This window comes from Thamnophis sirtalis, unplaced genomic scaffold, assembly GCF_051295495.1.
Source record: "Thamnophis sirtalis isolate CommonGarterSnake01/CBP01778 unplaced genomic scaffold, rThaSir2_p1.2 scaffold_4, whole genome shotgun sequence".
In the NCBI taxonomy this organism is placed as follows: domain Eukaryota; kingdom Metazoa; phylum Chordata; class Lepidosauria; order Squamata; family Natricidae; genus Thamnophis; species Thamnophis sirtalis.
Window position 1 is genome coordinate 85,616,222 of NW_028261384.1, and position 25,143 is coordinate 85,641,364.

Below are 25,143 nucleotides of genomic sequence, written 5' to 3' on the forward strand. Positions count from 1 at the left end.
TGGATTACAATTGTACTAAGATTTAAATAAATTAGATGTAGATTCTGGAAGTCTGTTTTGGAAATGAAAAAAATGATCAGATGAATAAAATGGCCTCCTTTCTATATTAAAGATTAACTATCCAGGACTCAATATGATGATGTGGAGAAGGATGCTAAAAAACTAAAACTTGAAATGGACAAGGAGAAAGAGTAGTTAAGGCAACAGGCTAGAAATCCCAAGACCATGAGTTCTAATTCTGACATAGACATAAAGAAGGTGAACTTAGACTAATCACTCTCTCTTAAGCCTAAGAAGAAGGCAATGGCAAAGTACTTCCAAGATCTCACTAAGAAAACATCAGACATTAGTCCAAGCAAATTCCAGGAATCAAATTGGTCTCAAAGAGACCCCAAAAGAAAGAAAAAGAAAATAGACAACAGAAGATCGACCTCATAAATAAAAATGGACTAAATGAAAGCTAATTTTGCATAAACTCAAAACAGTTAATGTTGATACTGTTTGCCTACAAGAAACACATACAACAAAACCATGCCAATTTACTTGGGGGGAGGGGAAACTAGGTAGACATATTCAGTAACTGGAAAGATAAAAATTGAATAGTATTTTATTTTAAATATTAGGAACAGTAGAAGAATTAGAAGATAAAGAATGAAGAATTTTAATCCTGAAATTAAGAAAAAAAGATCTCAATGCTGGCATGTTGTTATGTGCCAAGCTCAAATAAGGAAGAATTCTAGAAAATATTATTTCAGTTATTGATAGGCATTATAGGGGAGGAAATAATCATTGTTGGAAATTTGAATAGAATGCTAGGTTGAAGTTCATTATGGGGAAAAAGAGACAGCACCTTTTGAAAAGTTTTTCAATATGTTGTATACAGGGCGGGGCATAACCTTTTCCTAGGGGGTCACAGCAACACTTGTAATAACAACACAAATAATTCATACACCATTCGAAAGCCCATCAAAAACTGAGTTTATTGACATGATTTAATAGTCAGTATGACCACCATTAGCCCTTCGAACAGCATTCAAACGAGGTGGATAAGAACACAACAAATCTTCAAACAGTTCCGTTCGATTTTCCAGATTTTTCAACACAGTTTCCAAATTCATTCTCAAAGTTTCAACCGAATATCGATTTTGACCTTGCTCCTGAATCATCAGAGCTTCCACTTCATCCTTAATTATGGCCCCAATGTTCTCTGCCGGATTGAGATCTGGCGAATTTCCCGGCCAGACGTCATTGCCCCAAAATTCGACATTGTTTTCCTTTAACAATTGCTGAGTCGCATTTGCACGCATGCAAGGAGCTTTGTCATGAAGAAAGACAGCCTCACCAACCACCAAGACATTGTCTGGATCACTGAGAAATGGAATGACATTCTCCAATAAAATTTTCTCACGGAAATAACTGCCATCCCAGGATTCCCCTTTATCCTTCAAAACCCAATGCAGTTTCTTGGCTGTGAAAATGACGAAAATCCCGATGCAAGTCGGATTGCGAACGATTTGTCGATATCGTTCATGTTTGGCGATGTCGTCGACGTCTTTAGCCCAAATTCGATCGTTCTGGAAATTCGGTTTTCGAATGGCATAAACGAAGAATTCGTCAGATGGCGCCAAATGAAGAAAATCTTCCTCGGTCCATTCAGACAACCAATCGCACAACCAAAGCCGATCTTGAACGTGTGTTTGAGTTTTCAATGGTTTGCAAATGACGTGGAATGGCTTCAAACCTTCTCGTTCTCGATATCGGCCGATTGTCCTTTGATCAACTCGTTTTCCACGAATTTGAAGGATTTCTTGGGCCACTTTTCGATTTCCTTTTCGTTGTTTGCGACTGCCAGTTGCAATGATGGCTTTGCTTTCTTGGGACAGTTGCAGAGGACGCCCTTCTCCAAATTTTGTGAAACATTCTTGGGCTGTTTTGTTCCAATTATCAGTAACCCAATCCGGATGACGTTTCAATTTGTTTGCAATCCATTTTCGATTGATAAACGTCGCTCCAGCATCGCGAGCCTCTCGAAAGGCAATGCATTTTATTCTGTCAATGATCCTTTGTTCTTCCGAATCGAATTTTCCAGCCATTCTTAAAGCAAATTTAACATTTAATAGCTCATTCAATTCAGTTTTTTATGGGCTTTAAAATGAGGTGTCGCGGAAGTTGTAAACTGCTGTCGATCTTGCTGTGACCCCCTAGGAAAAGGTTATGCCCCGCCCTGTATACTGGTTTTGATCAATGCTTGAAGATTTTAAAACTATACAAAAGCAAAAACTTACAGGGTGTTTTTTTCTAATAAGATGTCAAATGTATTCGAAAATTTATATATGCTAGTTTTTAAAGCTCTCACAACATCTATTAAAGAAGTATGGATTTGTTCAATGGTGTACACAGATCTCACACTGATTCTAATATATTCAGAGAGAGAAAATGCTTTTCAGATGATGTATGAATGATACTCTACTCTGTTACTTCAAGAATGTATATTGCTGAAATACAAAGGAAAAATTAAAGAGCTTTTTGTAAATATATACAATTCTGGGGATGTATTTGGGAGATAGCTTATATGCAAAGCTTGTATCTCATAAGGCTAACTATATTTTAATAAAGCTTGCAGCAAATAAAAAAAGAACGAAAATCATAATTAAATGAGAAAATAAAGGAAATAGATGAGATTCATAAAACCAATCCAGGTTGACAACACACAAATAAATTAATATCAACTAGCTATATTGAAGATGTCAGAGCTCCCAAAAATGATAAAATATGTCAAAATTCCCTTTAAATTTTCAAGAACATTTTAAAAATGCAAAGAAACTTTTCATTTATCAAATTAGAAAAGAGAAAGGAGGATGATAAAAGCTATAGAGAAGAAGAATAAATTATATACAAGATCATAGTAGAACATGAAAAATAATAGGAATTATATTCCAGTCACAAAATTGAAAATAAATTTGGAAAAAAAATATTGGGCTCAAAGAATTTACAGAACATAAAGATATATTTCAAAACAATTACAGCTATTAATGGAAATAAATAAAATTGTGAAGAAGATAGTTAAAACTTTCATTAGAAAATATTCTACGGATGGCATAAATTGTCAATTATTGCGGAGGAGGGAAAAAAACTCAGAACAATAGATATTGAAAATGCCACTGCAAAGAAAAAAACGCTTCATTATAAGCAATGTTTTCGTAAAAAGTACTGCAAAGAAATAAACATTCAGAAATTCTGGAAATAAAATTTGAATTAAAACCACAAATACTTTTATTATATGTAATCCCAGAAAACATAAATGTACAGGATCACGATTTATTAAGATACATGCTGATAGAGACAAGACTCAATTTGCTACAATATTGGAAAAGAAAAAGTTTTATGGCAATATAAATTGAGAAACTAAAATTGGAGAATAGGCAGCTGTGAAAACATTGACACTATAATAACATTTACAGAAGACATTTCACCAAATTCAAGTAGAAATGATTCCCTTATACCCAACATATTACACAGAAAGTCAATTTACATGTTTTCTGTAGAAAAAAATGAAATTAAAAAGTTGAAAGTTTTACAGAGAAATTGTCAGTTGGTCTTACCTGAACTGCATGTTTCGAAGTTGGCGTGGGAGTAGTCACATGGGTATTAACACAACCCTTTTGCCCTGGAGACTGAGATAAATCTTAAGGCCACACCTCCATTCCTCCACTGACCTCCCAGATTAACTGATGGTTTGTAGCAGAGCACCTGGAAGGAAGGGACAGAGACAGAACATGCACACATCCTTCCTGCCTGGCCCTGACTGACCGCTGAACTAATTAAGGCCCCTGGCGCAGTGCGCCCTAAAATGGGGGGAAGTGACCAACTGACAGTTTCCAAAGTGAGGAAGGGAGGAGTCACACATGGGACATACCAAAGCTAGATGTCCTTGGGAGGGATCAATGGGCCTGAGCCCCTCAAGAGTCTAGGACTCCCTGAAGGACCCTCCTCCCAAAGGCCTCTTCCGCGGAGGCATAAGCATCTAGCTGGTAATGCCTGATGAAAGGCGAGGGAGAGGACCAGGCGGCAGCCCTGCAGATCTCTTCTATGGGAGCCTGGGTGGCCCAGGCCGCTGTGATGGCCACCCTTCTGGTGGAGTGCACTGTGATGCCCTCTGGGACCTGAAGTCCCCGTGCTTCGTAGGCCTTTGAAATGGCCGCTCTGGTCCACCTGCTAATGGTGGCCGGGGAAACCTTGGCTCCCCAAGTAGATGCCTGAAAGGAAATGAAGAGGACCTCTGAACACCTAAGGGGCGCCGTGCGCTTCAGATAGATGCGCAGGGCTCTTCTAACGTCCAACCAGTGCCATGATCTTTCCCTATCCCTGGAGAGCTGTGAATAGAACTCTGGCAGAACTATCTCTAATGCCCTGTGGAAGGGAGAATTGACCTTGGGCATGAACGTGGGGTCCAGTCTGAGGATGACCCGGTTCTCCAGAAAGGTGCAGAGGTCCGCTCTACTGGAAAGAACGTTAAGCTCAGATACTCTCCTGGCTGAGGTGATGGCTACCAGAAAGACGACCTTAAGGGTCAGAAATTGCAGGGAAACCTCCCTCAAGAGTTCGAAAGGTGCCTCCGTCAATGCCTGGAGGACCGTGGGTAGGTCCCAAGTAGGGAATCAATGGACCACTGGGGGTTTCAGATTTGTCGCTCCCTTAAGGAAGTGCCTTAGGATGGGATGTTGAGACAAAGGTGGTGCACCCCCCCCCCCAGGACCGTGGAGAGGACAGATACTTGTCTCCTAAGGGTGCTGGGGGCCAGACCTTTCTCCAGACCTTCCTGTAGTCCAGAACCTGGGATATGGAGGCCGAAGCTGGAACAATGTCCCTTGCTTGGCACCTGTCCGCGAAAACAACCCAGGAGGTGTTGTAGATGCAAGTGGTGGACTGCCTCCTGGACGCCTCAATGGTCTTAATGACCTTCGCAGAGAAATGTGCCCCTCTTAACTACTCCTGCTGAATTGCCAGGCAGTCAGATGGAGCCACTCCAGATCCGGATGCTCCAGAGACCCCTGGTGTAGGGACACCTCCTCCGGGGGAATCCTCCAGTGAGGAGCTGAGGATAGCTCCACCAAGTCTGCTAGCCAGAAGTGCCGTGGCCAGAAGGGAGCCACTAGGATCATCTCTGCTCCCTCAGACACTAACTTCCTCAGAGCCCCGGGGATGAGGGGAAGGGGAGGAAAAGCATAGAGAAGACATGGTGGCCATCTGCAGCGAAGGGCATCCGTGTCCATGGCTCCCCTGGACGGGAACCTCGATACAAAGATCGGCAGCTGGGCATTTGCTGGGGTTGCGAAGAGATCCACTGTTGGGCGCCTGAACCTCTCGCAGATCTGCAGGAAGATGCTGGGATGGAGCTGTCACTCTCCATTGTTGACCGTCTCCCTGCTGAGCCAATCCGCTTGCTGGTTCTCTGTCCTGGAAATGTGTTCTGCTCTGAAAAGACTGGAGATGTCTCTCTGCCAAGTTCCCCAACAGGAGCCCCTCGTCGCGAAGGGCCTTGGAATGGGTGCCCCCCTTGCCTGTTCACGTGGGCCTTGGCTGCCACATTGTCCCTCAAGACTAGGACATAGTGACCGGTCACAGTGGTCCTGAAGTGACATATGGCCAGATGGATGGCCCTGAGCTCCAATGTTGTTGCACAGATCTGTTGGAGTCTAGCGGCCCTGGGCTATCTGGGCCTTCAGGTGTGTTCCCCAGCCGAACAGGCTCGCATTCGTTGTGAGTATCTTCCTCGCTGGTTCCTTGAAGAGGAATCCCTTGTCTACTGCTGGGGTCAGCCACCAACGGAGCGAGAGCAGCACCTGGGGTGACACTCAAACTTTGAAGCTGGCGTCTCTCATCTTGGCTCTTTGGTATGGAAGCAGGAACCACTGAAGTTCCCTGGCGTGTAGGCGAGCCCAAGGCACAATCCCTATACAAGAAATGAATTTCCCAAGGAGCCTGGAAAGAAGAACTACAGGGACAGAGCGTAATTTGCATATCTCATGAACCAGCTGCACAATGCTGTCCCTTCGATCCTGGGAAAGGAGATCCTCCCCAGACACCGAATCTATAATGGACCCTAGGTATAGGAGACTGGTAGGTGGGACCAGGTGGCTCTTCTCTAGATTGATAGAGAACCTCAGGGACCTGAGAGTGTTGATGGTGAGCTCCAGGTCCTGCCTGGCAGTGTCTGTGGGCCTGGCTAGGACGAGGATGTCATCCAGGTAGCAATGAAGTCAGACTGGGAAGGAACGCAGGTGACTCGTGGCAGCGGCCAGCACCTTGGTAAAGGTCCTGGGGGCTGAAGCTAGCCCAAAGGGAAGGGCCCTATATTGAAAGGGACTGCCCTCGTGGGAAAATCTGAGGAACCTACGATGTTCTGGAGCGATTCTGATGTGTAGGTAGGCCTCCGTGAGGTCGATGGAGGCCAAGAAATCGCCCTATCTGATGCTTTCTAAGATGGATTTCAGGGAGGTCATTTTGAACCTACAGTAGACCACCCTGAAATTGAGCAGCTTAAGTTCCAGGATGGCTCTCCACCCCCCCTGAACTCTTGGGAACAGGTTTGAATAGAACCTGGAACCCCTCTCCCCCTCTGGGACCTTCTCTATGGCCCTGATGTCTAACAGGTGTCTGATGGCCTTGGCCTTAAGGGCTCGTTTGGCTGGATTTGTGAAGGAGGCGAAGGTGCGGAATCTATTCAGGGACTGCGATTGGAACTCTAGCCGGAGCCCGAGCTTAACTGTCTGGAGGACTCATTTGTCCGAGGTGACGTGCTCCCAGGCATCTGCAAATAGGGAGAGGCGACTGCCGATGGGGTGATCCGCGATTGGATCACTTGAACCTGCGGAACGGATGGCCACCCCCTCCTCGAAAGGGCCGCTTGCTCTGCTGCTGGCTTCTAAATCTGTCCCTTGGGAACTGCCTATCCCCCTGTCTATGAGATCTAGGAACAGGATACCTCTGACTCTGGTAGTCCGTGTCAGGCAGGCGGTAAGAGGTTCTCCTGGGGTAAGGAGCCTGTCGGTGATCTGACCGTCTGGTCGTAGCCAGGAAGACCTTTTGCTTATTCTTGTCCTCCACCAAGATAGGATCCAGCAAGGCACCGAAAAGCTTGTACCCGGTGTAGTCAGCTCCTGCCAGGTGCCACTTAGCCTAAGATTCCGCCTGCCAGTGGCGCAGCCACAGCAGGTGCCTGGACGCTACAGAGGACGACAAAGCTCGAGAAGCATACTTAACTGCATCCAGCGTGGCGTCTGCCGAAAACTGCGTGGCTGCCAGCACCTTGGAGATGTCCTGCAGGAGACGTACCTCCGTGGCTGGAGTCCTGTCTCTCAGCTGTTCCAGCCACAGCACTGTTGACCTATTGAAAAAGGATGCAGAAGTGGCCGCCCTAATGGCCTAGGTTATTGCCTGAAATGACTTACACAAAATCATTTCTGCCTTCTTGTCTTCTGCCTTAAGACAGTTGGCGATGTCGCCAGTCATCACGGTTGAAGCAGAAGTCAGGGTGGCGACCGGAGTGTCCACTAAAGGAACCTGCAGTACTTGGGCAAAGGTAGAATTGAGATTATAGAATCTACGCTCATTGCCCCTCCTCCTCGGGTTGGGAAAAGACCCTGGCTTAACCCACTGGGATTTAAGCACTTCTAGAAACATCTCTGGAGTGGGTATCTCCTCCTTCTCCACCTGGGGCCTGTGGAGGGGTCCCTTCTTGTTACCCCCACTAGGGCCGGGGGTGGCGATGGTAGGACTGGGTTGTGGAGGGGAGTCCAGGTCTGCTGTGGCCCTGGCCTTATGAAGTAAGGAGCTGAACAAGGAGGGGGGAAACAGCCCGGTGATGTTTGGGGCCTCAGGGCCTTGAGCCTCCTCATCCTCAGAGAACCCCATCTCTTTCAACTCCCCCTCCTCCAAATCCGAAGCCTGACTGGCAGTGGAGGGGGAAGGTGACCTGGGCTCCCTGGTAGCAGAGGACCTACGGCGATCCTGGTGACTCCTGGACTGGTCCCTGGAAGATCTACTCCTGGAACCCTGGGACTGGTGTTTCATCCCAGAAGCAATCCCTTGGGCTATGGCCCTGGCTAGCACCTCCTGGAAGCTCTCAGGAAGCTCTGGAAGAGAGGGGTGCAGCTCTGGGGGTTGCAGGAGATCCCTAGGTTCAGGGGATTGCGGTGCCAGCCAGTGTCTGTTAGGGCTCGGTGCCCTGCGCCCAAAGGGGTCTCCCCTAGCCTCAGATAGGTGGGCAGGTGAAAGGGGGGGCGATAGAGAGTTGATCCCTGTGCCTGAGCCCCCTGGGGAACCAGGGGATGCCATCCGGGCCTCTACCCAGAACAGGAGGGCCTGCGGGGGGAGCGAGATCTGGAAGGAGAGGGGCTAATGGTGGCCATGAACCTCCTAGTGGAGGCCCTGGTAACTCGAACCTCCTTCCCAGAGGTTCCCTTCCTATGGGCCCTGGGGTTGCCCTTCTTGCCGTGGGACCTCCCTCTGGAGACTGAGGGAACCTCCCTGGTGGTCCCCTTGCCCGGATCTGAATCCCCTGGGGATCGGGCCTGGCACCCCTGCTCCTCACCACCTCCGCCATTACAGTTATGCTGCTCAGCAACCTCCTCTCTGCTAGCCGGTCTTGTTCTTGTGCGCGCTGGCTCCGAGCTCGCGCTTCTTCTCTGCCACCGATCCGCAGCTTGAATTGCCGGCAGGCACTGATCCACAGCCCTCCCTGGATTGCCGGCAAAGTTGGGGCCTTCTGAAGCCTCTTCCGGCTTTGGCGGTGCTTTTAGAGTGCTCTCAGCGTCCATAGGAGAACGCCAGTCACATGCTCACCCACGTGCTCAAAATGGCGACGGGCAAGATGGCGGCCGCCGATCTGCGACCCGATCGCCTCCTGCAGCTGGGGAGCGTTGGGGCAATCCCTGCCGGATCCCCGGTCTTCCGATAGTCTTCGCCGGTCTCCTGGAAGCCGGGCAGCTGATCCACGCATTCCGCGCAATGTGGAGGCTTCCTCCCCTTTTCGCGACCGTCCGACCGCCTGGGGCGTGTGTGCTAGCAAGCGGCAAGGCTTTAACGCTAGCAGTGCTCAGCACAGCAGTGGAAGGATGCAGCAATTCAATTTAAAAGGTAAAAAATGGTAGAATCCTATAAAAAACTCCTAAGTCTTCGAAGTGAGGGAGAGTCAGGTAAAACACTCCTGGGCCAGAGACTGATGTTAATCTGGGAGGTCAGTGGAGGAATGGAGGTGTGGCCTCAAGATTTACCTCAGTCTCCAGGGCAAAAGGGCTGTGTTAATACCCATGTGTGACTCCTCCCACGCCTCACTTCGGAAACGAGCAAGAATCACATTTGTCCAAACCATTATAAAGCAATGCTTAAGTAGCATTTCAAGGGGGGAAATGAGGAACTACTAGAATGCTTTATCCAATCATGTTTTTTTTAATTCCTTTTTTATTTGTTTTGCCTTTTGAAGTGTATTGTAATAAATAAATTTTTACCACCTTTGCTCCATTGTAAAGTATTTATGTGTTCATTTCCCCTTTCTTTGTTTTTGTTGTTGTTGTTTGGTTTACTTAATGATGATGAGTGTAGATTTAAGAAATGTGGCTTGCCAATTTTTGACAAGGTATTTTTTTCTATAAATCAAGATATTAATCAAAATGATTTTCCTTTGGCACCTATTCCCTAACATCAAAACAATTCCAAATAGTCAATTTTTATGCGTGATTTGATAAATTGCTTTTATATATTTGTAGTTTATTTAGATGTTTTATTGAAATTTAATGTTAATTGTTAGTGTTTTATTTCTTTCTACTTTTTTTTGGTTTGGTAATAGAACTTAATTAGATTACCTGTTGGATGGACGTGTATATTACCATTTTAAAAATTGGTTTTATTTATTTTTTAATCACAATGATCTAATTACAATCTAATTACAATGTATTTTTTTAAAATTACAATGAAATTTACAGTGAAAAATATTGTCTTTGACCAAAGGAGAAGGGATCTTATTTTAAGTAATTCCCCTGCAATATTGTGTGATTGTTTTGCAATTTAAGGCAGATTGAAAGAGCTCCTGATCTTTGAGTTTTAGATCAGGATTAGAATCCAGAAAAAAAATGTATCAAATTTAGATATCACCCATCTCACTCTCACAAGTGATTCCAAATGGCTACAAATAAAAACATAAAAAGCAACTATTTTCCCTTCTTGATATTGATTTTGTTAGCGCAGTATTGTTCGCCAGAATTATGAGCAGAGTTGGAGGTTTATCATGTTCTCCCCTCCCCCCTGTTTTGTAAGATGGGAAGATAAATAATTGTCCTCCTTTTTGAGCTCACAGTGTTACCCTTTTATTTATTTATGCCATTTATATCCTGCCATTAACTCAAAACTGAAGTTATTAGATGAATAATGAGATACACTAACACTTCTGTGTTGGAAGCACCAAAGTGCTTCTGTGGTGAAAATATTTGCTTGTTATATCACCGTGTAGTTCTCTGTGTGTCTTCTCACTGTTTTATTCTCTATTCATTGATGAAAAGTTATCTGAGGCAAGCCTGTGTTTTGTTCTGTTCTGTTCTGTTTGTAGCAAAGGGATGCTATGCAAAATAACTTAAAGCAACTGCAGCAGAAGATGGCTTTCATTGAAGCTGTCCTCAAAGAGGGAAGCCAGAGTATGAGCTCTGAAGGATGGTCATTGGAAAGAGAGCAGACAGAAACAAGAAAGGGTGAGTTGGCAGTGTTCTGAAACTGCCTTTCTTTCAAAAACAATATTCCTAAGAATTTAGAAATTTCATCCTACTTATAAAATATTAACAAAATAATTCATTTTAAATGGAATATCCTGTTACAAATTTATGTATAAATTATTAATTTATGTATAAATTAGTATACATTATTGAATGAATGCATTTTATACATAAATGCTCTGCTTTTTCATCCTCAGAGAAATATTAAATCCTCAATTATTTGCTGGGCTTAATATACATCGTATAGGACTCAAACATCCATTAGGAATTGACTCAAAGCTGAGAGGAATAATCCATTGTAGTGTTCTCTATTTTCTTCTGGCAATTTTATCTGCACTCTTTCATTCTAAACATATGCCTTCTGTGCAGTATACTACCTTGGTATAGATTGTCACTGATGAATTATAGAGTTAATTTTGTTTGGTTACTAGTGGAGTTTATGAATATTAATTCAGAGTTCTGTTGCCATGGCAATGGTTTTAAAATTGATTTCTATTGCATTGTTGTGATGATGTATTAGCTAGTTGAGGAAAATAAACTTGTTTGGTCCAAGAAATGAACTTGTTCCAGGATTTTTCTTTGCAATTCTTTTGAACTGTGCTTCTACATAAAGAAGATCAGTTTAATTATCATATCATCAGAAAAGCCAATTATGTTCCATGGAACAACAAAAGATACAATAGTGAGATTCCAAAGGCTTATAATTTTTGACATTTTATTGAAGTAGAAGAACTGTAGTTAATAGACATAATTAAGATCCTATAGAAGGATAGTTCAGGTAAACAGAGCACAAATCTCTGTCAGTTTCACGTCTCTCTGGGATGCTGCCATGAAAACCAGATTGAAATGTCAATGGGAACAAAATAGGTGCTTCCAAGTTTTCTGGAAAAGCACCAATCTAAATAGACAAGATAATAGATCTGAAATATTAAATTAGTGAAATCAAATCAATTAGTTTCTTTTGTACCCCAAAACAAACTGAATACAACATAATTAACGCAGCTTTTGTTTGGTCTTTCGGATTAAAACAAAATACTTTGGATCATCTTATAAACTTATAAATTTCAACAGATTATAGTTATTGGCAGCATGATTACAAATTACAGTTTGTTCTCTTGGCTAGTTTAAAGCATTTTGCTTCTTTTTAATTGCATTTTGGAGAGAGGAAATATATTAAGGCTGTTTGAAAGTAGAATAAACAAGGACAAAGATTATTGCCTCAGGTCTTAATATTTTTCCATGTTTTATCTTCTATTTTATCATTCAATCTGTCATGTGCATCACTTGACATTTTCTACTTTTAAAATGTGATTGACAATTAGAAATATAATTTGAATTTTGTGTAGGTCATATATTAAGCTGCATGCCCAATAGACAATTAAAAGATGCAGGCACCCCTAAGAAGGAAGAAAATATATATTAAATATCGTTGTTTTTTTAAAAAAAATAACTATAATAATTGTCAAATATAAAACGTCATTATCTAGATAAACAAGATTTTTTTAAATCTTCTTTTCTAGAAATGCATAGTATATTGGAAAAATCAGTCTCTCCCTTGGCACATACCACCTGCTGTAGTACAAATAAAAGGAAAAGAAAGAGTCTACTTCTGACTGGAAGGCAAAAAATGTCTCTGGTGGCATCTGGCTTAAACCAGAGTGAATTGGTAAGCATGCTCTGATATGCTTGTAGATTTTTCACAGCAACAGATATAATTTTTTTTGAGCTTTAAGATTTTGTGGGAGGCATTATTTTAAAGATAAACCTGCTTTTATAGCTATTTTGTAAAACGTATAAAGCAATAAACCAATAAAAGCAGAGATCATATATATCCAAACATTCAAGTGTTTAAACATATAAAATTCTATAAGGACTTCATACCCCTCCTAATAACCAGCTTTTCAGTAATAGTTTTGAGTATCAACCATATAAATATTTGAAGGGAAGCATTTTGAAAGGGCAAGTGCTGCAGCAAAGAAGAGATATTTAGTGTAATCTGAATGAACAAGTACAAATTTGAGTTTGTACTTGAGAGCAAGTCAAACTAGAGTCTTGGATTTTAAGAGAGCTAATTTCAATAAACTTAGAGCTTGGGAAGAATTCCATGAATGAGAATCCTCAAGGGGAAAACAACTCAAGAAGCTTGGGAAATTTTGAAAAATGAGATTACAAAGCCCAGTCTAGCACAATGCCAAAGAAGAAGAAAAATAGCGCCCCCAAAAGAAATCAGCATGGCTGCATAAAGAACTCTCTGACAAATTGAAAGACAAAAAAGTTAAGTATAAAAAGTGGAAAGAGGGGGACATAGCTAAGGCAGAATATCAGCAAATAGTCCGAGCCTGTAAAAGATGAAGTAAGGAAAGCTAAGGCTCACAATGAAGAAAGGCTTGCCACAAAAATAAAAAATAACAAAAAAAAAGTTTCTTCCAACATGTTAAAAACAAGAAAAGGGTTAAGGAAACAATTGGTCCAGTGCTGGGAGAAAGTGGCAAGAAGCTGACAAGCAACAGGAAGAAAGCAGAACTATTTAACTCATTTTTTGCATCTGTCTTTACACAAAGGGATAAAACAGTCCAACCTATCAAAAACAGCACCACAAAAATCAGATTAGGAACACAAATTGAAATGGTTAGAATGAGTTACTGCAGGCTAACTCATGTTCACTCTAGGAATTCAATTCTGAGCGATTTAGCCTTCCATCCTTCCGAAATGGGTAAAGGGAGGAGCCAGATTGTTGGGGGCAATATGCTGATTCTGTAAACTGCTTAGAGAGGGCTGTAAAGCACTATGAAGCGGTATATAAGTCTAAGTGCTATTGCTCTAGGAATGTATTTATTGGCTCCTTGCTGATGGAGTTCTGCTATGTCATTTCCTACTTTGAACCATTCTAATTTTGGATTTTATCTGTTCTATCATGTTTTTATAGTTCATAATCATATTATTAAAGTAAGGTAGTTAATATAGGGGAAAAGATTTTTTAATAAATGAAATATTCCATTGAAGCCAGCAATCTCTGATGTACTAATAAAACAAATTATTTCTAATTCATTTTCTTTTCTTCTAGAAACTAGTTCGTAAATTTGCCAAGAAAACTCAGAGCACTTGGTGTAATAAAATAACTGAACAAACAACTCATCTAATAATGAAAACAGGTGATTTTGAAAGACAAAAGTGAACTTTCTATTTGATTTATCTCCATAATTGATTGGGTGGATAGGTATACCTTTAGGATTATAAGATCTTAATTTAATAATATGCCCTGCTACTTATTATTCAGGATACTGTGGCAGCTTTCTTTGAGTTAATAGGTATTTAAATTGGGTGTATTGCAACAGTACAGTTTTGGCTAACTTGATGTTTTCCTCAAATATTCCTATAGCTCCTATATAGGTTGGGAATTCTAGGGTTTGCAATCCAATAAATATTAAAGTGAGGAAAAGTATTTTAGTGGATGAACCAGAATTCCTAATCTGTTTCTTTCCCTCTTTTGAATGTCAGAAGTGTGATTGCAAACATACCTATTTTTTCAGCTTCTAAAGTAATTACATGAAAGATGAAAGTGTCAAAAAGGAGAATTTAAAAAAAAAACAATTGCAATTTTGTAGGTTTACTAAATCACATGATCTTTATAATATTACTCCAAGAGCTAATAAGATCATATGCTAACATAGAAGTCTTGTAAGATTTCAGTTGCTTTTCTCTTACTTCCTTTGGACAGTCTGTAATCTGTAGCTGCTTTTCAGCAATTTTGCAAACTTGGGCGGGCGGGGGCATCAAAAAAGCCACTGACCTTTCTTTGAAGGACTGCTTACTATTACTCTGCTTACTCTGTACTATTGCTGTTGGTGACTAATAATATAGTTATTCTGTTCTTTTATCTACCATTTATCTACCATTTATCTACCATTAAAAAGATTCCATCCATTTGTATAAAGGAAGCTGAGCTTTTTTTGTAGTTTGTACTTTAAAATACAATTTGCAGTCTTTCATTTTATATTGTTTCAAACTGTTATCTTGACCAGGCTATGAAAAATATCATTTTAAAAGGAGATATGTAAAATAAATCAGTAAAGCTCTAGTCTCTGTAACTCTAGAAGCTGCTTTTGAAACTGGACATATTTTTGAAAGCAATTTCTGACATTGTGTGAAGACCTGCTGTAAATGAAATATTTAAAAAATAGTCCATGGTCTTTATTCATTTAATATTGAACACTCATTTTCCTCTCTCTCTTTAATCTTCAGATGAGGATCTGGTCTGTGAAAGAACCCTGAAATACTTTATAGGTGTTGCTGCACAAAAATGGGTATTGAGCTACCAGTGTAAGTGTGAATATTCAATTTCAAGAATTCAATTAAAAAGAAGACTTCCTTTCTGATGCACTGTGTATTTCAGTTTAGTGTTCAGACATACTCTTATTAGTAAACAGTTCATATCTAACATACAATAAATTATTGTAAGTTAGCTATGCAATTATATCTGACATTTTGCCCTAAACAAGGAACATTTCATCCAAATTCATCCTATAAAATAATGTTAAACAATATAGGAAAATAAAGACAGTAATACCATATAGGATAGTTCCATAAATCCATAGGGTGTCAACTAGTCAAAAGAAAACATTTATCTTTAGTAAATGTCAAACACTGTGTAGAAAGACATTCACAATTTCTAGCTTAACTGATACCAAGGATAGTTCAAGCCTTTCTTTCTTAAGCAAAACCAGATAAAATGCTTGTAGATATTCAAAGTATATGCCATTACCATTCTTTGCATGACAAAGTGAAATGCACAAATATACAGAATCTTGCATGAGCTTTGAAGATCATGTATGAATTGTGGGCAAAGGACCTATGGAATTGTTAGAGGAAACTAATGCTATGGTGTGAATTTAGTTTGCATACATTTGATCTTTCAAATCCTTTTAGCTAAGCTAAACAAAAATTAATTGTTCTGATACTCTGATACTAGATTTTCCCAAGTTTTATCTAGGGTCATGCTAATAAAGATAGATATATTTTTGTATTTTTCATTTTCATATTTCTTATACCATTCTCCTCTAAAAATTTCCTGGAATATGATTAAAGATGAGGGAAATTGTTATTGAAAATATGGGGACAAGAGAAGAAAAGAAAACCAAGCATTTAAGTGTCCTGCTTATTTCATATAATTTAATTTGATTGTTTCTGATTACCAGGCATGCTTTTTTTTTTTCCTGTGACATTGTGATTTTATCTAAAGTTGCTCTTACAGGGAATGGCATCATCTCCCAAAGTTAACCATAAACTATTTCAGCACTGAAGTTGTTGTAGAGAATAAATTTTAAAATCTGTAAGAGATAGGGAGGTGAGGTTTCCAGCAGTACGTAGTAATACTGTTGGCAGGCACTATTATGTAAATATAGACTTACTCTTTTGCAACTCTCTATGCAATTTTCTGTTTTATGTTTAAAATAAATGTTACAGATGGTAAAAAGTGCTACTTTAAATAATAATAATAATAATAATAATAATAATAATAATAATAATAATAATATCTGCTTCCACTGGTCTAGGGATTATACATTCATTAGAAGCAGGAAGAGTTCATAAAGAGGTAGGTCTGGTGTTTATGGGATGGGAAGGTGGTTTTGGTTTTTTAATGTATATAATGCTTGCAGAATCCTTAAATGAGGAAGGTGGGAGAAATCCGTGATTAATTAGTATATCTTTTTATGCCATTTCTTTAAATGCTTAGTCTTATACATTTCTCACTATACAATTCTCACTATAATGTTGTGATAATAATTTAATGTATGTATAATACATTACAAACGTTAATCTAATAAATCTTCAAAAAGTATCTAGCATATTTTAAATATCTAAACCAAGAAAAGATGTTTTTGAGTATGTAAAGAATTTACTTGAAGATGAAAATCCTACAATTACAGTGGCAACATTTAACTATGGCTATAAAATTAAAGCTATCAATAATTAATTTTAAGTCTGTTATGTAATATTTACTAAATAGTTTACTTGTTTTATCCAGTACTAAATTTACATTGTGTTTGTAACTTGCTTTTGGGCCTTTGGGCTGTAAACAAAATTGATTGATTGATTGAATACTTAGTAGATTCTAATGACCAAGAAGAGAATAGACATGAAAAATAGAGAAATCCTTAGTATGTCTATGAATTGCCTCTTGAGAAGAGAACAGCAACTAACAACAGGGGAGGCCATTCTATAAGGATCAGAAACACAATTTCCTAACTTCAACTGGAGTTTTTTTTTCCTTTCTTCAGGCACTGCATCTGACATTTTGCCTGTGACATGCTAAAATGGAATCAAGCCACTGAAAGACATAGCATACATTCAAAAATTTAAAAATATAACTCAATAAATGTTCTGTTTCCCAAAGTAACAGACAAACTTAGGATAATTTGAATGGGTTGCCAAATTTTGTTGGATGAAAGAGGATATTGATATTTAGCTGGGATAATTGCTGGGATGCTATACAGGCTGGTGCCTATGTCTTCCTGGAGTTCCTGGATCACATTGGACAAACAAGATTATTTTTTTAAATGTATATCTTAGTCCCCTGCTCTCCTTTTTTTCCATTTCTCCACTCAACTAGAGTAGACTGTAAGCTTCAGAAAAATTTTGCTTCAGTCCTGCTTGAGCTGCCTCTTATATTGAAGAAAAAAGTTGAAAAGAGGAGAGGCCAGCAATTAGATGATGGATAGATTTTCTCCAAAAGTTTTTATGCTATAATTTTGATCCACAGTATATATAACATGTCCTAGCTAACTTGTGTGTTCAACCACCATCCTATCCTGCCATTGATCATATTGCTATATTATTACTGAAGATTTATATTCAAATTGCTATAGGGGATTTGCTTAATTATATAGAGGTTTTCACTTAAATAATTTAAATATCCTTTTTTAAACAATAAAATATGGAGTAGGAATTGTATTGCTGCAGTCATACATTTGTTCAACTGCTTCACTTTGGATATTTGACTTCTATGCGCCATAGTTCTTTTTCTGCTTCAGTTACATAAGATGCGGCTCAGCCAGAAATCTGTTGGCATGTAATTCTGTTTGTTTTGTTTTCAGGAAGATTTTGAAGTGAGAGGAGATGTAATCAATGGGAGAAACCACCAAGGACCTAAAAGAGCAAGAGAATCACCTGTTGGAAAGGTATGGCTTTTGTAAGTGGTACATCACAAAAGAAAAAGTTATCCTCAAAGTCTGCCCTTCTTCTTTGCCATAACAGAAAATGAAGAAGGTTGAGAAAAAAGGTTGCTTTCACAAAGTAGAATCCTGAGAAGGGGCTTTCATTTTTCTGTGATTATCCTTAGGAGAAACATAGAATGCAATTATGTTGGATATAAAATTGTCCAGATAGATAACACAGTCTTCCTGAATAATTTTTGCAGCAATGCTTACATCTACTAGCATTTCTTAGCCTACTCTGATTTTTTTTCCAGATTTCTTTAAGTGGAATGCTATTGTCCCAAATGAGGATGGAGATGGTGCGATTTCCTCTTAAAAATGACTTATTTTCTGAGCATTAGGATAATACATTCAGAAATTATAAGGAAGTGGACAGTTACAATTACAATTCAATGCCCTATTGCCCCGTTGTCATAAATGAACAAAACTAATCCCCCCCCCCCCGCTGAAAAGGAGGGAGGCAAATTATAATGAGGAATCATTAGTGCAAGTAGAAGCAGAAGCAGTAGTGCTTGCGTCCTGCTATTTTGTTTTCATTATTTTGTCGGTCTCTATTCTTGGAATTCAAGGATTTGGAGTCTTGCCTCTGTTCCTGCATAGAAATGAATGCTGGATAGTATGTGGGTGGGAAGGAGGGGAGAGACAAGTTTAAGCTGGTCCTTTCTTTTCCCCAATCATTTTAATAGCCCCAAAGGATATTTCCAGATTCCCACTTGTCTTCTCTCTCAATAGGAAAGTCTCTTCCAAGCTAGATGCTTGATAGAAAGCTGGAAAGGTGAAATTGACGGAGCCAAGGCAACAGACATCAGCTACAGTAGTTGCCATTGGCTAAAAGTGGACAACACTAACCAGTAGTTACTTCAGCTTCTTTTCCAGTTCCATCGGATTAATTGTTTTCTTTCAGGTGGAGGATATAGATGTGTACAGTACTTAACTTTTCTTCCCTATGAATTTCTCTGGTTTTAAGAATTTTATTTCCCAAATTTCTTATTTCTCAGCCATTTCTGTACTCAGTACCTAACCATTTTTTTAAAAAGTTAGTTAACAATCTAAACTGTTCAGAAACCTCATATCAGATCTTTCTCCAGTCTCAACAAAATGTCTCATTGTCAGTCTTCTGCAGCTGACACATTCCATTGTCAATGAATGATATTCCTGAATGCAGTTTTTATTGTGTTCAAATCACATGAGTTGAACACATTCCGACCTAGCTGGTAACTTAAATCACACTGTTTGAGTTTAATTCTACACCATGCTTACATATTTGTATTCCTTTCCTTCCCAGCTTTTCCAAGGATTGGAGATTTGCTGCTATGGGCCATTCACTGACATGCTCCCAGGTAAGGGGATTGGGATTCTTGAAGTAAGTTCAGGAAATGAATCAAACTGAAGTCTCTTTACTCCCTGTTTTGGTTGTGTAAATAATTGAGTTCTGTCAAGAAATGATCCAACTTTTTGAGAAAAAGCTAACTAGCTTTAATAGCTTAATTTTCTTTGCTCACTCAGTGATATTTATCCTTTAGTAAGGCAAAATTTATGTCTGCAGAGACATTTCTGAATCTTGAATTTTTAGCTAGATTAAAGTACATACGTTTGCCGACTTCTGCATAATTTATTCTGCTCCTGATTGTCATTAACAGAGATGATCATTCTGGCTGTGTAGACAGTTATATCCATATTCTTTCTCAAATTATGATGTGGTTTGAATGTCTGTCTCCTAATCTTTATTGACCTATTTGATGAATAGTTCTTAAAATGCAAGTTGGAAGGATTGTATGCTGTCCTGATTAAATGCTATCTCTTCATCTTTTTTCTTAAAATTAAATAACAGTATCAGGAAGAAGGAATGCTTAGAAAATTTGCAAATGGCACAAAATATAGACTAGCTAATATCTGGAAAGACTGAAATAAAATTCAATATATCATCTTCATAATATTTAGCAACAACCTTGGAAAGGATGGTTTACAGCCAGTAAAAGATTTCCAACTGTTGCAACATGTCTCTACTATGATGATGTGATTGTGATCTGGGTGTTCGACAATCTATTTGCACTTATTAGCAGTTGCCAAGTGACCCAAAATCCACTGCTGGCTTCCTCAGAAAAGCAATTGGAAGCTAGCAGGGAAAATTGCCCACCCCTCTTAGACACTCTGTGCTTCTTACTTGGGGCTCTGTCTACTTCAGAATCCATAAAATTCTTAATGACAATAACTGGGAGTGTTGGCATAGCAATCATTGTTGTTTTGTTTGATTAGACTGAGAGTCTAATCCTACCTATGGTCAGAAGTTGAGGAACTTGTAAAAGGTTGCATTTGGTGGTTAAATTTTGTGACCAATGCTAAGTTCCATTTTTACAGGATTCAGAAATATAGAATATGCAACTGAAGAATCCAAAAGAGATTTGATTGTAATGTCAGTAGTCATCAATTTGGGCTTAACATCTTATGGGGGAATAAAATACTTTGCCATTATATATAATGCATTTTGTTTATCTTTTGGGAATTCCTCAGAACATCTGGAATGGATTGTACAACTTGGTGGCGCCTCCCTTGTGAAGCAACCTCACTTATTTACACATGCAACAGTAAGCCTGATAACTATATAGGTTAATTTGAGAAAGATACCAACAATCAGCATTTCCCACCTTCCCTTTAATCTTTCAAGATGTTGGTAAATTTAGCTGGTTCTGCTTAGATAATCAGATCAATGGCTTATCTTGCCCTGTATTGCTACTAGAAATCCTCTCACCCAAGTCATTGCAAATAAACATAGATGCATACAGCTCTGTGGGATTGCAATATGTCACCCACTAAAAAGACTTGTGTACAGTACTCATTTCTTTTTAAGAGAAAATATGTTTGTGAATGAGTGGTAACATATCCGTGTATGGCATCTTTTAAACTACAGTGTGTTAACTTTTATATTCTGTCATGGCTTCCCCATGAGCATCACGTATCTCCTTTAACTTTTATTTTGTCATATAGAGTAATTGTTCGCTTGTGAAATTTTTATTTCTTCTGTGACTCCCCATCTGATTGCAGTATTATAGCAAAGATGAAGAATAGTATGCCTTAGCAGTACAAATTGTATATATGAAAGATACATTGATCCTATATGCCACTTTCCTTTTCCTTTTTGTCTTTTATCCTGTAATCATTTAGGACTCCATTGCTGTGATAGTTGTTCAGCCTGATGCATGGACCGAAGAAACCACCTGCCAAGGTGAGATGATAATACTGCTTGTGTCTCCCCAGTCGTAAAGGCTTTACAGAATGTCTGACTGATTTCTTACTTGGTATAATAAAATACTGCAGCAGACAAACATGTGAGGGAATAAAAAGTAATGGTTGGCTTTAATCATCAGACATGACGGTCATTACCCCCAACTTCTCTTCCCTAAGAAATTGGTAAAAGATATTACTGTTCTTCAACAGTAGCAGTGTTGGAAGGGACCTTGGAGATCATCTAGTCCAACCCCCTGTTCTCGCAGGAAACCTATGCTATTTCCAATAAATGGCTGTCCACTCTCTTCTTAAAAACCTCAGTGATGAATGGGGCACCCACAACTTCGAAAGGCAATTTGTTCCCCTGGTTAATTGTTTTCATGTTAGGATTATTATTATTATTATTTTGAAGTTTTAGGTTGCTTCTCTCCTTGGTTAGTTTCCATCCATTGTTTCTTTCCTGCTTACAGGTGCTTTGGTAAATAAGTTGCCCCCTCTTCTTTGTGGCAACTCTTCCAAGTATTGGAAGATTGCGATCATATCACTCTTGCCCTTCTTTGTCTTAGACTAGGTGTACCCAGTTCCTGGAATTGTTCTTCGTATGTTTTAGCTTTTAGGAGCCTAATAATTGTGTTGCTCTTCTCTGAACTCTTTTCAAAACTTCCATGTAATAAGGACTACATGTGGAATGCAGTTTGTCATCTAGTTACAAATCCATCAGGTGATGATATAATCTATTCCACATTTTTCTATTTTACCAAGAAGATTGTGAGCAACTTTTTCAAATGCCTTACTCAACTCCAAGTATACTATGCCCAGTGCATTTTGCTGGTCCACTAATTTAGTCACTTTGTCAAAAAATGAAACATTTGTTTGACATGATCTGTTTTTGACAAACCTGTGTTGACTACTACTTACAGCTTTGCTTGTTTTTAGTTATTTGCAGAACTGCTGCTTGATTGTCTTTTCCATGATCTTTTCGGGTCTTGATGTCAGGCTGATTGATCTATAGTTTTCTGGATCTGTTTTCTTTTTCTTCCTTTCTTAGCGATGGAACCACATCAGCTCTTTTCCAGTCTTCTGTTAGTTCTCCGGTTCTCCAGGATATTTGAAACATATGATTTACCGTCTCTTACAGGGAGAAAGATAGGGAGCAAGGAACTTGGAAGTGCCTGCCTCTCCCCTGAACTTTTTAGAACAGGAGTGTCAAACTCAAGGCCCGGGGGCCAGATCCAGCCCACAGGGTGCTTAGATCTGGTCCACAGGACCAGCCTGGAAACAGCAAAGGACCAGCCCATGGTGCCTGTGCCAGTGAAAACGGAGCTCAGTAGGCAGGCAGCCCTCCCAAGCTCTGTTTTCTCTTGCAGAGGGTTTCAGGAATCTGCCGCAGCCAAAAACAGAGCTCGGGAGCCCATTTTCATTGGCAGAGCGCTCTTGACAAGAGTGACATTGAGCTGGCCACACCCACCTTGGCCCCAAGGACAAACACAACCTTGATGCTGCCTTTAATGAAATCAAGTTTGACACCCCTGATTTAGAAGTTTGTCCAAACAGTAATAGAAATGAGAGTTTGTTGTCTTTCAGTCTTCCATATCTGCCTTTCGAAAATCAGAGAATGCAATTGAGTTGCATGAATAAAAAGCTTCTCTCTTATCTATACACATTATCTTGTAAAGGATGGTTACAATGACAATGGAAAACCTTATGATTTTCCATGCATAGGTTAAGGCATTTGAAATGTTGTTTATCAAAGTGGCTTAAAGAAGGAACTCTCAAGAAGAAGATACTGGCATCAAATGTTTCACTGCTTGTCTGGTATTTTACAGCGCTCCCGCTGCAATGCAGCACTCCTGTAGTTTCACGGGAGTGGGTGCTGGACAGTGTTGCCTGCTATCAATGCCAGCCGTTCAGCGACTACATCATTTCACAGGTATGATGGAATTAGTTCTTAGAATTATACCTGAATGTTTTTGCAGTAATTTTCTTTACAAAGAATGTGACATTATAAATATTTCAGTTGGCCTAAAATGCCCTTGCCTTTCACCAAAGGTAGAATTATATTGTTAAATATCAATTTTCAACACAATTGTTGCAGTGGATCACAAAATAATATGTTCATTATGTTGATGCAGATTATTTTACAATCCATTGTTGCCTTGTTTGGAAAGATTTCTTTCTTTCTTTCTTCATAATGTCTTTTAAATGTAATCATTTTCAAGAGTTAGATAGAACAAAGACTTTCGATTAGCTGGAAAGCAGCAGTTTGTCTGCTTGCTTCATGGGAGAGTGTTCAAAGAGGCAGTTATGCTGGATCATTGGCATAGCATACTAACTAGGAGCAAACCAGATTGGGGATGGCCCAAGGGACCTTGTGTGGAATCAAATATTTGTGTTTGATAACAAATGAGTCAGAAATGTAATATCTTAGAAATTCATTATCTGTCTAGCAATTTAAAAGCAAACTTGACTTGATTAGTACCACAATCATTGTAGTGAGTGTGGCTGGCCTTAAAAATGTATAGATTTTTTATACAGCGAAGAAACTGAAATGGGAACAATCTCACTTCTCCAGCTTGCATGACAGCAGATAGTAAGTGCTAAAAGAAGACACTGTCATTATCCTCTTTCATTCATCTGCCCATTTCAGAAAATTAAGGGGTTAGGTGCAGAAAAGGCAGATAATAATATTGTCCTCAGCAAGGACTCCCTCATTGGCTTCTCATTTCTTCCAGTAGTAAACGTGGGCTATCTCACAAGTATATTTTACTCCCTGTGCATGTATGCATATGTTGATTTCTTGAACACAAATATGACATTCTGTTTAATTAAGATTGGGAGTGGAGGGAGAGACAGATTGAGATTTTCTCTGGATGTGGCAAATCTTCTGTTAATTGATATAATTTGTTTTCTGCAAGCAAATATACTTATCTGAGTCCCTGAATCTAAGCCCAAATAGCCACTGGTGCTTTGTGCATGTTTTGTTTGGCTATGTTTTTATTTCATTAGCTATTCTAATAGGATATTTCTATTGATTAAGAAAGTCAGAGTATTTTACTATAAGCATCCGCCTTATATATAGGTAGTTCTCAATTTATGATTGTAATGGAGCCTGCCCATTATGATCACAGGTTGTAAGGATCGTTAAATGAGCTGCCCACATGATCACTCACCTAAGGATCTCAATCTTGCTCTCAAAGTTGCATTTGTTAAACAGCACAGGGTTCCCCATACCCACCCTGCAGGACTTTCCCAGTTCACATGTGGCCTTCCAGGGCCGCTTTCTGGGGCATCCCATGCTCTGTTTCCCAACCTGATGGATTCCCGCAGGGCTTAGGCCTACTTTCCACCCCACTGGGATACATACCCTCCTCCCCACCTGGCATCATGGCTTGGCAACTTATTTTTTTGTAAATCTCCTTTGAAAGCTGTTCAGCTGTGTAGCTTTTCTACATGAAGGCCATGTAGTGCTGTCTATATCTCTCTAGTGATTGCATTTGGAAAAGAGAACAGGCCAACCTGCCCCTCCGCCTTCCTATTCAATAAAGAATACCATGTACTGCTGTTCAGAAGTGGGTGCCATTTCAGAGCAGCCACAATTCCCCAAATGGTGCCCATGTCGGCAATGGTGTCACATGGCCCCTATGTATAAAGGCTATATATATAGCTGATGAGAGCTAAATAGCTTGAAATAGATCTATACTAGTCTCCCTTTATTTATTTATCAGCATAAATATAACATATATATATATATATATATATATATATATATATATATATATATATATATATATATATATATATATATATATATATATATATATATATTTCACACACACACACACACACTTCTCTCTCACACACACACATACATAATAATGCTGCACTATTTAAAGGCGTGCTAATAAGACTTTCTTTTTTTTTACTAAAAGTTATCAAAGATT

General features: G+C 39.4%; 1 protein-coding gene across 4 annotated transcripts in view; it reads left to right on the top strand.

Moving 5' to 3' along the window:
• BRCA1 (BRCA1 DNA repair associated) overlaps window positions 1–25,143 on the top strand; it is an 87,903-nt gene that overhangs the window by 62,078 nt on the left and 682 nt on the right. For 2 of the 4 annotated variants that reach the window (XM_087713264.1, XM_087713263.1), the window contains exons 12-21: window positions 10,604–10,742; window positions 12,284–12,429; window positions 13,828–13,915; window positions 15,006–15,083; window positions 16,316–16,356; window positions 17,858–17,941; window positions 19,263–19,317; window positions 20,489–20,562; window positions 21,140–21,200; window positions 23,029–23,132. In XM_087713264.1, coding sequence (XP_087569390.1) covers window positions 10,604–10,742; window positions 12,284–12,429; window positions 13,828–13,915; window positions 15,006–15,083; window positions 16,316–16,356; window positions 17,858–17,941; window positions 19,263–19,317; window positions 20,489–20,562; window positions 21,140–21,200; window positions 23,029–23,132 — 870 coding nt within the window. Of the gene's footprint in view, window positions 1–112; window positions 440–10,603; window positions 10,743–12,283; window positions 12,430–13,827; window positions 13,916–15,005; window positions 15,084–16,315; window positions 16,357–17,857; window positions 17,942–19,262; window positions 19,318–20,488; window positions 20,563–21,139; window positions 21,201–22,924; window positions 23,133–25,143 lie in introns of those variants that run through there. The other 2 variants (XM_087713265.1, XM_087713266.1) reach the window with 2 other exon arrangements.